Here is an 11,003-nt window from a genome sequence, read left to right on the forward strand (position 1 = left end):
TATCCAGACAAACTGTAGGAGATGGAGATGACAGTGCAAAAGGATTGGGAGTACGAAAACTACTTACAAAATTGTTGTGACCATGCCATTCAAATCTACGTGGGGAACATGACAAAAAAAGGCTTACTTTCACGTGAGACTGAGCTTAGCTGGCTTGGCTCTGGAGAGGGTGGTGTTTGGGGAAGGACAGAGATCTGGAGACCCAGGCAGTGGGGAACCGCTCCACATTCTATCCAGTCTGGGATCTTTCTCCCTGGAGAACAATGGACAGCAACCAGAGTTAGGGAGAAATAGGGCCTCTGAGAACTTACCGAGGCCCATGGTCAATCTAGACATGGTCCTCCTCCACAAGGATGAACCTGCAACACTCTCGCCCACACAGAAGCACAGCGTTAGAAAACTGCCCCCTTTGTGAGCAGTAGATAAAACCAGGTGGCTCCTCAGAGCCAGCACTCACCCTGCTTAACGGGCTCGTCCTCCATGCTAAGTGTCAGCCACTGCCGCCTGCTTTCATGTCCTCACACTGTAGACTGGAGCCACAGTCCCACAGAACTTGTAGAGGAAGAGGATCCGGGACCTGGGGGAGGAGAGGGAGCTGCCAACTAAGGTGAAGTGAAGCCATGACAATGGCCAAGCTGACGGGCCAACGGTGGCCTGCCGCCCTCTGATCTCCCACATGGAGGAAACACAAGGTGGCATTCTCTGAGAGGGGCTGGGGATGGCAGGGAGGGCAGGACAAGAAGGAGGGCTGGCTCAATCCTCCCTCTTCTATGTCTGCAGGGGGTTCCGGGGGTCCTCTAGTGTGTAATTGTGTGATCCAGGGCATTGTATCCTATGGACGAAAAGATCGGACACCTCCATGGGCCTACACCGACGTCTCAAGATTCCAGCCCTGGATAAAGAAAACCATGAAAAGCCCAACTGCAGGAGCCACATCTTCTCAAGCTAATCCAGAATCACACTGAGGGGGTTGGCAGAGGGCAGGTGGTGCCAGCAACCTAAGAAATGTCTCTTAGCTGAGTGGGAAATGCTGGTTGCTTGTTTATTCACTAACCTTCATTCACAGGCACTAGCTCTATGCGTAGATGGCCATGGGAACAATTCTGCTGTTTTCTGCTTCCTCCTCTTCCCCATGCCTCCATCACCTCCCCAAACCCTGTGCAAAGCTGTCACCCAGCTCCTTCTTACCCACACCTGTACCTTCAGGGCTGCCCTCTGCCAAGGCTGAAGCTGAGCCCCATCAGGAGAATGCATGAGTCTCTCAGGGGCTGGGCTCAGCGTGAACTTCTGACCTTCTTCCCCTTTGTTACGTGGCAGAGAGGAAGCAGATAACATCCTGGGTGCCTGACAACAAGCGGCACAGCCTGGGGCTGCAGCTCAGGGGCATCGCCCACCACACTGGGGAGGGGAAAGGCTCTCCTGAGCAAGACATTCTCTCCCACAGTCAGGAAAGATGGCAGAGTTGAGGGGGTGGGGGCATTGAGAAGCTCCTCATTCTCAAAGAGGCTAACTCTTTCTTTGCCCTACTCTGTCCTCCTCTGTGCTCAGGGCCCAGCTTGGCCTCCGGTCTCTGGCTGTCCCTTCTTCTCCATCCCTGCTTATCACTGAGAGGTCTCAGAGTCTAGCAGCTCCTGTCCCCTCCAGACCACAGATCTGAGGTGGCCATTTTTTCATATCCCTCCCACCTAGGACACCTAGAGTTCCGTGTGATTCCAGCAGGGCCTGGCTACAGATATGCCATCCGAGCTAATGCCCTGACAGAGGGTGATCAGAGGGACCAGACCTGTGCCTGCACCAGGCAGGGCCCTGGAGGACAGGGCTGGCACGAGGTCTCTCCAGAACTCTTGCCCCCATCCCAGCCTCGACAGTGCCTGCTCAGCCCTTCACACCCGACCAGTGGCCCCACATGCACTCAGAGTCTACTGGCCTCCTGATCACTTGGTAGCCTACATCCCTTTCAGCCTGCTTCTGAGTCACTGCTGGCCTCCAGGCTAAGACCCCTGCAGGCAACCTCGGGCTATCTCAGCATTTTGAGTTAGAAAGGGCTCATCTCTGCAGTAGGACTGCAAAGCACAATTTTTTCTATCAATCAACAAATAAATGTTGATTGAGCACCTACTAAGGGCCAGGCATTGAGGATATACAGTGAACAGAATACAGGTTCTATCACCCAGACCCAAGTGAAACTGACAGTGTTGACTTTGATCAAAATCATCTAAGGCCCTCTCACCACTCACCACTCGATCATGAGTCCACATGACCAAGGTCTATCTGGGAAGCCCACAGGTGTGAAGCATTGCTATTCGTTTTTATTCCAGGTTACAACTTGCATGAATTTTCTCACGTGTGACTCTAGAACAGCGGTGTACGGGATTTGGGGATGACTTCAGCCCTTCAGTTCCGAGACAAGAAGTTGCCAAACTGTTCACTGGAGCACCCTCTTCATGTAGGGAGACGGCAGCAGGCAGGGAGGGCAGCCTTATTTTTACTTGCTTTACAAGTAGCAGGTGTGAGTGTCACTGTACAGGTTCAAATAGTAGGAAGCCCATGTCACACATCTGCTAGAAGGCAGTGTGAGTCTGACTGTAGACCCCCAACCGACTGGACAGGCCAGAAACATGATCCCTGTCATTGCTGCAAGCCCCGGCCCATCCAGAATCATTGGAGAATCAGGAAGGCTCACATGGTCTGGAAAATGAAGAACNAGTGAGTCTGGGAAACAAGAAAGGAGAGAGGACCCAGGACACGTCAGGGAAAGGATTTGCCAGGATGTACAGGGCCTTCGCTGCTTGTTCCAAACACAAATCCTGTCTACCCACACATGTGCCTGCAGCTGTAGTTAAGGAATAAGGTCTGCTCTTCTCTCTGTCAGAGGGACAAATTGAGTCTTGTGGGTCGCTTGGTAGTCCTGAAATGTTACCTCAGGAACCCCCAGGGCCCCCCGCTAGGTCACTTCTTACTACTACAGACCCCACCATCTGCCACCCCACTCCTCCCCGCCTGCTCCAGTTTGTCCCAATCTCCCCGCCAGCCCTTGGCTCCTTGAGCACAGCAAGCAGGGTAGAATTTTTCTTTCAGGAGAAATCATCGGGGGCCATGAGGCCAAGCCTCACTCTCATCCCTACATGGCACATCTTGGGAACTGTGGGGGTTTCCTTGTGCGTGAGGACATTGTGTTGACAGCAGCTCACTGCTGTAAAAGGTGAGGAGTATCGTCTGGAACCCACCCTTTCTGTAAACACCTGGCAGGGAGCCCTCAGCTCAGGAACTGTAGAATTCAAACACCTAGTAACACAGATCAGCTCTTCCAAAGACAGGTATGTTGTGGGGAGACAGGGACAGGTCAATGCAAGTGGCCTGTTAAAGAGAGAAGACACTGGTCAAATGTGTTACAGGAAGGAGCATGAGGTTGTGCCCTGGAGCCCAGCACATAAATGGTTTTGCTTACAGACAGGTAAGCTCAGCACAGTGACATCTGCTGCAGGAATTGCCACTGGGCCCGAGCTGCCAAGAAACAGAAGGCACACACATGCTTAGCCTTAAGGACCCTATCATTCCTCTCTACTCCAGTCCTGCCCTGTCTCCACCTGCACCCTTTCTGTCACAGCCCCTGGGCTATATCTCCTGTGACTATACACCCTCTCTAGTCTCTGCAACTCAACTAATGTCACCCTGGGAGCCCACAACATCAAGCAGAAGGAGAAGACCCAGCAGACCATCCGGGTGAAAAACCCCATATTCCACCCAGGCTATATTAGTTCTTCACACTGGAATGACATCATGTTACTGCAGGTGGGGCACCACTTGTTCTTGCACACCTTAACCCCCGGGTTTTGCATCCACATGACCTCTGTCCTAGTCTCCATCCCAGTTTGGCCCCTTTACTTGTCCCAGGTTGATTAAAATGGATACCACATGACCGTCCCTGCGGACTGTGGGCCACGGGTAGATTAGAATTCCTGTCCTCTGCCTTCAGCTGGAGAAGAAGGCCAAACTGAATGATGCCGTGAGCACCATTAGTCTGCCCTCAATGACAGACCAGGTGAAGCCAGGGATGGTGTGCACTGTGGCCGGATGGGGGCGTCTGGATGTATATACCAAAGGTGATGGGAAATTGCACGAGGCAGAGCTTGAAATCCAGGCGAACAACAAATGCACCTCTCGCTACCCACATTACAACAGCACCATCCAGATGTGTGTGGGGGACCCAAAAAAGATTCAGACTTCTTATAAGGTAAGATCCCAGCATGGTCCATTCACAGCTCTGGGCACAGCCAAGCTTTGAGGAGACCCAGGGCTATGGGAACAAGTCATATGCCTATGTCCTCAGACTTTCTGGTGCTGTCTCCCAGGGGGGAATGAGAGACTTTCTCCTAGCCACTTATGGACAGAGGCTTCATGGAGAAGGGTAATGGACCCATCAGACCCAGGCTGGAACCCAGGGACCTAGGGAGGCAAGAAGGCCTGCCCTGGCACTGGCCTCCCACGCACCCCCCTAACAGAGGCCACCCACCCCTGGGGCAAAAGGAAGGCAGGACCAGGAGAAGTCCAGCTCAGTCCCTCATCCCTCTGCCCACAGGGGGATTCTGGGGGCCCCCTCATATGTAACAACAAGGCCCAAGGCATTGTCTCCTACGGATCAACCTGTGCAAACCCTCCAAGAGTCTACACCAGGATCTCGAACTTCTTGCCCTGGATAGAAAGCACAATGAGATGCTTGAAACTTCTGAGACCAGACTGAGGCACCCCAGAATTGATCCGTCCATTTTCTCTGGGGCACAGGCCAATACTGCATTGGGCAGACAGGGTGGCGGAAACTGGGGCATACACTTAATAAACTTCCATCTCTAGACTGAAAATCATCAATTCCTTTTTTAGTGACCAAAATACTGATTAGTTTCCTACTGCTGTGTCTGGCAACCATCTATTCACATTTCTAATTCTCATAAGCTTCCCCCTTCAGCATAATGCATGTTCCATCTCTACAATAAAAATCATACTGCATTGATAGCAAACTCTTTCCAAATACTCCTACCCAGTACCAGCTCCTACTGCCAGGCTGAGTGTAAGTTCCATCAGGTAAAAGAAGACAACTCCTCCCAAGAAAGTGACCCTACTCTACATAACCTTCTTATCCCATTCATATTCCTCTCCTACTTCGTTCCACACCTACACTCCTACCCCACTAACACTACCCAGGGCCAATGGGCAGCATAAAAGAATCCAGAGACTGAAAGAAGGATTAGCTAAGAAGCTCTGGGATAGGGGGTCATTTCTCTACCAGAACAGGAATGGGTGGGAATCTTTTGGAAATGTGTAATTTCACCCTACGAAGCACTCCTTCCCCACATAACATCAGCTTGGAAGCCTGAGAAGTTTCTGGAGGGCCCTTCAGTACGCCCAGGCCCAATTCAAGTGCCTGTCACAGCCCTGTCTTGGGCCCAGAGCTCAGTGGAACCTCTGTGTCCTGGCAGCCCATCCTCCTATATCCCAAAAAGACCTTGCGCGTGCTCTTCCATCTTGGTCTGAGCCAGCCTCTCCCTACGTCCCACTGTTCATGTGTGTGTGTGTGTGTCTGTCTGTCTGTCTCTCTGTGTGTGTGTGTGTGTGTGTGTGTGTGTGTGTGTGTCTCCAAAGGAAACTCACTATAATGAAAAGTATTAGTTTCAAGGGTATTTTTCTGTTTTTTCAAAAGTATCTTATAGCGTAAAGCCTATTGAGGAAATTTTTTCTTTTATTTTTCAACAATTTCTAAATCTTTCATAAGATTGCATTCAGAAAAGTAACCTCATTTTAAAATATCCACCTTAGAGAAACTGGACTGAAAAAAGTTGGTTCGCTGAAAGTTGGCCATTGATTAGTATGCTTTGACTCAGGGAAAATGTATTTTGGGTATAAAAGTAATACTTATTCATCATAGAAAGATACTTAAGTACATAAACAAGAAAATGAAAACTACTGAGAATTCCACCACCCAGAGATCATCGCTGTTGCTTAAGCATGTTACTTCTACTCTTTCTCTATGTTTCATAAGATGCCGTTTCTTCTGGGGTTGGGCTGTTTAGAATCATCATGACTTCCTTTCCACTACCCTTTCTTCTGCTGTCACACTGCTAACAGATTTGGGGTAACATGTTTGCAACATATATAAGTGCTTGGTCCAAGGACCTCAGAGACAGGATTCTCTGGACACTGAACAGAGAAAGCTTAGTGAAGAGTAACTATTAGAATAGGCAGCATCCATTTTCCATTGCCTGGCAAGAGTAACCAGCATTTCTTGAGGGGAAGTTGCCCACACAGAGGCTCTGTGATTCGGGTGGACACTCCCCTCCTCAGCCCAAGGAGTGCTAAGTCACCAAAGCATGAACCAATCTGGCCCTCAACTCCAATAGATCAAATGATGACTTGTTTCTATCCAGTGACTATCAACTCCAGGACTTGTGTTCAAAATTGTGGGGTAAGAAAAGCTCTAGTTTTCTCTATCACAGAATATTTATATTAAAAGAGGGGATCTAAATGTCCCAAATATATGAGGCTGCAGTGCCGGTAAGATAGGAAATGGAGTGACCGTTTGGCATATTGGGGTTTGTCCAGGGCACCTGGGCCTCAGGCAAGTCCAGCCTTTATCTCACACCACCAAGAACACCCCTCACCATAGCCCTTTGCACCCCGTCCTCTACCCACAGTTTCTCCGTCTATTCCAGCCGACCGTCGGCTTCTGAACGGCAGGGCCTGTCACTCATACCACTAAACATAGCTTGCTAAATAATTATTCATGATTTCATCAGAAAAGAAAGGAGCCATGAAATGGCAACATTCTTGATTTAATCACTAAGGGACTTCCGTGGTTCCAGCCCCTCTGCTGGTTGTAGCCACAGCCTTTACTTTCTTATTCCTTCTTCTGGTCTTGCCCTGTGGATGAACACTAAGAGTGCACATGTGGTGACACTGACATTCTCACATAACCAAATAGAGAACTTCAACAAACCATCTTGTATGATGACACCCAGGAAAACTAAAGGAACACGTGTTGAGGAGGTGTGTGTGTCAGTGAGCAATACTTCCTGTGATCCCTTCAGGGTCTATGTGTCTAGAAAGAAGACACACCAGCAGCTCTGACATAGGCAGATGCATCCACTCCTGCTCTTGTTGGCCTTTCTTCTTCTGCCCACTGGGGCCGGGACAGGTGAGTGACCATCGCATTCCTAAGGCCTGAGTCCATGTCATAAAACCCCCTGTACTCCTCACCTTTTCATCCATCATGGCAGGGTTTGTCCTCCATTTGAACCCAGTAGCTTTCTGAACCCCAGCTCCCAATCCAACCCCAGACCAATAAGTCCCATGTAGATAAATACTCAACAAGGATGACTGGGAAGAAGGCTCCCACTATAAGGTCTTAGCCTCTCTCTTATCACCTGGAAAGTAGGTTGTTTATAGGAAGACATTTGGCAGAGGATGTGAAGATACAAAAGACAAGTAATTAAAATCCCTCACTCCAACCCAGGAGAGAGCACCTCAGAGAAACCACCAGCAGTAGTGAGAGTTGTCTCTGGACCACCTTAAGAACCAGTTCAGTTCTCAGTACCCCCTAATCCATGCTCCTGCCCAGGAGAGGAGCCCAGAGTGTGATCAGTCTCAGCACTGGCTAGATAGATGACTGCACACAAAGTTCGCCGGTTGCCTTGGCTCTGCCCCAGGCCTGGGCAGGCCATTTCATACCCCGCTCTCCCAGCTTTCCCAAGCCCTCAGCTGCTTCACTGTCTTTGGCAGTCCCTTCTCCCCATTGCTGTGGCTTTGAACTGACCAGCCTTGTCCCCACCAATCCTCAGCCTGAAACTAATTAGAGGCCATGCATTGATGCAGTTGAAAAATGCCTACTGAGACCTAGATGTCCAAGGCCCTGGGACAGAAGGATTTTAGAAATCCAACTCCATAGCTCATGGGTAGATAATTACAAAAGAGCACCAATCAGGGTTTTAACAGAGGCTCGGAGCGGTCAGGGAGACCACTGTGTCCTGTCCACATTACCTGGGCCTCCACCATCTTCAAGATAGGTCTTACCTCCTCCATACATGTCTGCATATGACTTGGAGAACAAGTACTGCTCCCTTTCCTTTCTTCAGGGGGATTTGGAGGCTTGAGGTTCAGAAAAGGTGCTTCTGCTGCAAGGGGACCTGACTAACGCTCCTCCCATTATCTTCAGGGCACACTTCAATCATCGCCTCCTTAAGCCTTCCCTCCTACCACAGCTGCTCTCAGTCACCCATCTTCCAGCCTTTTCCCTCATAGGAGATCATGGGGGAACATGAGGCCAAGCTCCACTCCCACCCCTACATGGCCTACTTGCAGTTGCTCAATAAGGGAAAGAAGAGGTGCGGAGGTGTTCTTATGCAGGAGAACTTTGTTCTGACAGCTGCTCACTGCAGTGGAAGGTGAGGAGCAGCAGCCAGCCTACCCCTCCTGAGACCCGTACAGGGACCAGCCCAGGAAAGCTCCCTGGGCTCCTATAATTCAAACCTACAAGACCTCATCAGAGGAGCCATCTGAGAGCATGACTGAGCAATGAAAAGCTGAGAAATAGGACAGGTAAGCTGGGCTCAGAGGGTCAGTGGTGAGAACAAGTGGCAGAGTTGAGAAGACAAGGACCACACTGGCCAAATCAAGCAGGGGTAGTAGATGCATTAGGGTGAAAATGCAAACTCAAGCAATGTCATGATACTGTTTGAGGGCAAGAAAGCGTTCCCAGAAGCCCAACCCTCAGTGATCTTGAAAAGCAAAGAGGACAATGCCACTCTGCCCCTGACACACCAGTGGCCTCGATTTCCCCTAACTGCAGCCCTGCCCCGCCTCAGCTGTCACCTGCTGTTCACAGATCCTGGCTGCAATTCCTGTGACACCATGCCACTTCTATACCCCTTTCTGCTATCTGTGAGAGTCAATCATTGTCATGAGTAAGACAGGGCACAACATCAAGAAACAGAAGAAGACCCAGCATGTCTTTTGGGTGACAAAAGCCACCCAGACTATAATCCCAAGAACTTCTCCAATGATATCATATTATAGCAGGTAAGAAAACCTCCTGCTGCTCTTGATTTCATGGGTCCAGATTGTCTCTCCTCTCACTTGGACCTCTCCCTTCCTTTTTTTCCATCCTGGTCACCTGACCAGTCCCAGTGCCTCAGGGGGGAGAAAGACACTGCAGCACCATCATGGTGTCCAACCCAGAGGTCACTGGCTGACCTGGGTTGCTTTGCCTCTTCCCCTCAGCTGGAATGAAATATCTATCTCACTAGAGCTGTGAAGCCCCTCAACCTACCCAGGGGCAAGGACTGCATGAGGCCAGTCAGAAGTGGAGCGTGGCCTATTAGGGGGGAGTGGGGAGGAGGAAGGCAATGATGGCACATATCCAGACAAACTGTAGGAGATGGAGATGACAGTGCAAAAGGATTGGGAGTACGAAAACTACTTACAAAATTGTTGTGACCATGCCATTCAAATCTACGTGGGGAACATGACAAAAAAAGGCTTACTTTCACGTGAGACTGAGCTTAGCTGGCTTGGCTCTGGAGAGGGTGGTCTTTGGGGAAGGACAGAGATCTGGAGACCCAGGCAGTGGGGAACCGCTCCACATTCTATCCAGTCTGGGATCTTTCTCCCTGGAGAACAATGGACAGCAACCAGAGTTAGGGAGAAATAGGGCCTCTGAGAACTTACCGAGGCCCATGGTCAATCTAGACATGGTCCTCCTCCACAAGGATGAACCTGCAACACTCTCGCCCACACAGAAGCACAGCGTTAGAAAACTGCCCCCTNTCATTTTCTCCGTCACAATGTTCTGAGGATTACAAACCAGCAGCAGCTCAGTGAGTCTGGGAAACAAGAATGGAGAGAGGACCCAGGGAACGTCAGGGAAAGGATTTGCCAAGATGTACAGGGAGTTTACTGCTTATTCCCAACACAAACCCTATCTTCCCAAACACTTCTCTGCAGCTGCAATTAAGGAATAAGGGCTGCTCTTTTCTTTGTCAGAGGAACAAACTGAGTCTTGGGGGTCACCTGGCAGGCCAGGAATGTTGCCTCAGGGACCTGTAAGACCACTTCTTGCTCACTGCTGACTACTACAGACCCCACCATCTGCCACCCAACTCCTCCCTGCCCTGCTCCAGTTTATCCCAGTCCCCCTTGCTCCAGCCCTTGGCTCCATGAGCACAGCAAGCAGAGTAGAATTTTTCTTACAGGGGAAATCATCGGGGGCCATGAGGCCAAGCCTCACTTTCATGGCTACATGGCGTATCTTCGGATCAACTCTTCAAAAAGTGAATACTGTGGGGGCTTCCTTCTGTGTGAGGACATTCTGCTGACAGCAGCTCGGTGCTGGGGAAGGTGAGGAGTAGCGCCTGAACCCCCACCTGTTTGTAGACACCTGGCAGGGAACCCTCGTCTCAGGGGCTGTAGACATCAGCTACCGAGTAACACAGAGCAGCTCTTCCAAAGAGAGGTAAGTTTTCAGGAGAGAGGGTCAGGTCAATGCAAGTGGCCTGTTGAAGAGAGAGGGGAGTGACCAGCGGTGGCACGGGAAGGAGCCTCAGGTTGTGCCCTGGAGCCCATCGGGCAAATGGTTTAGTTTACAGACAGGCACGCTCAGCACAGTGACATCTGCTCCAGGAACTGTCACTGAGCCTGAGCTGCCAAGAAGCAGAGGGCACACACATGCTCAGCCCCAGGGACATTAACATTCCTCTCCACTGCAGTCCTGCCCTGTCCCCACCTGTCCTCTTTCTTTCACAGCCCCTGGGCTATATCTTCTGTTACTACACCACCTTCTCTGGTCTCTGCAGCTCAATTACTGTCATCCTGGGAGCCCACAACATCAAACAGAAGGAGACGACCCAGCAGGAAATTAGGATGAAAAGAGCTATACGCCACCCAAACTATAATAATCCTCCATATGCAAACGACATCATGTTACTGCAGGTAAGGCTCCACTGGTTCTTCCACACTCT

The 11,003-nt window shown here is 50.4% G+C and overlaps 2 protein-coding genes across 2 annotated transcripts in view; both read left to right on the plus strand.

Annotated features, from left to right (window-relative positions):
- Positions 1-3,078: 3,078 nt before the first annotated feature.
- On the plus strand, positions 3,079-4,842 carry LOC109378715 (duodenase-1-like; the record flags this gene model as incomplete). Its single annotated transcript, XM_019635012.1, has 4 exons — positions 3,079-3,202; positions 3,648-3,792; positions 3,977-4,234; positions 4,580-4,842. Coding segments are annotated over 4 exons (689 nt in total), but the record flags the coding sequence as incomplete, so codon positions are not given.
- Positions 4,843-6,516: 1,674 nt separating this feature from the next.
- The window catches only part of LOC109378716 (mast cell protease 1A-like), a 15,448-nt gene continuing 10,961 nt past the window's right edge, over positions 6,517-11,003 (plus strand). Inside the window, exons 1-3 of the mRNA XM_019635013.1 lie at positions 6,517-6,546; positions 8,290-8,432; positions 10,839-10,974. Of these exons, the coding sequence (XP_019490558.1) occupies positions 6,517-6,546; positions 8,290-8,432; positions 10,839-10,974 (309 nt within the window). The remainder of the gene's footprint in view (positions 6,547-8,289; positions 8,433-10,838; positions 10,975-11,003) is intronic.

Source organism: Hipposideros armiger, unplaced genomic scaffold, assembly GCF_001890085.2.
Source record: "Hipposideros armiger isolate ML-2016 unplaced genomic scaffold, ASM189008v1 scaffold_2710, whole genome shotgun sequence".
NCBI lineage: Eukaryota > Metazoa > Chordata > Mammalia > Chiroptera > Hipposideridae > Hipposideros > Hipposideros armiger.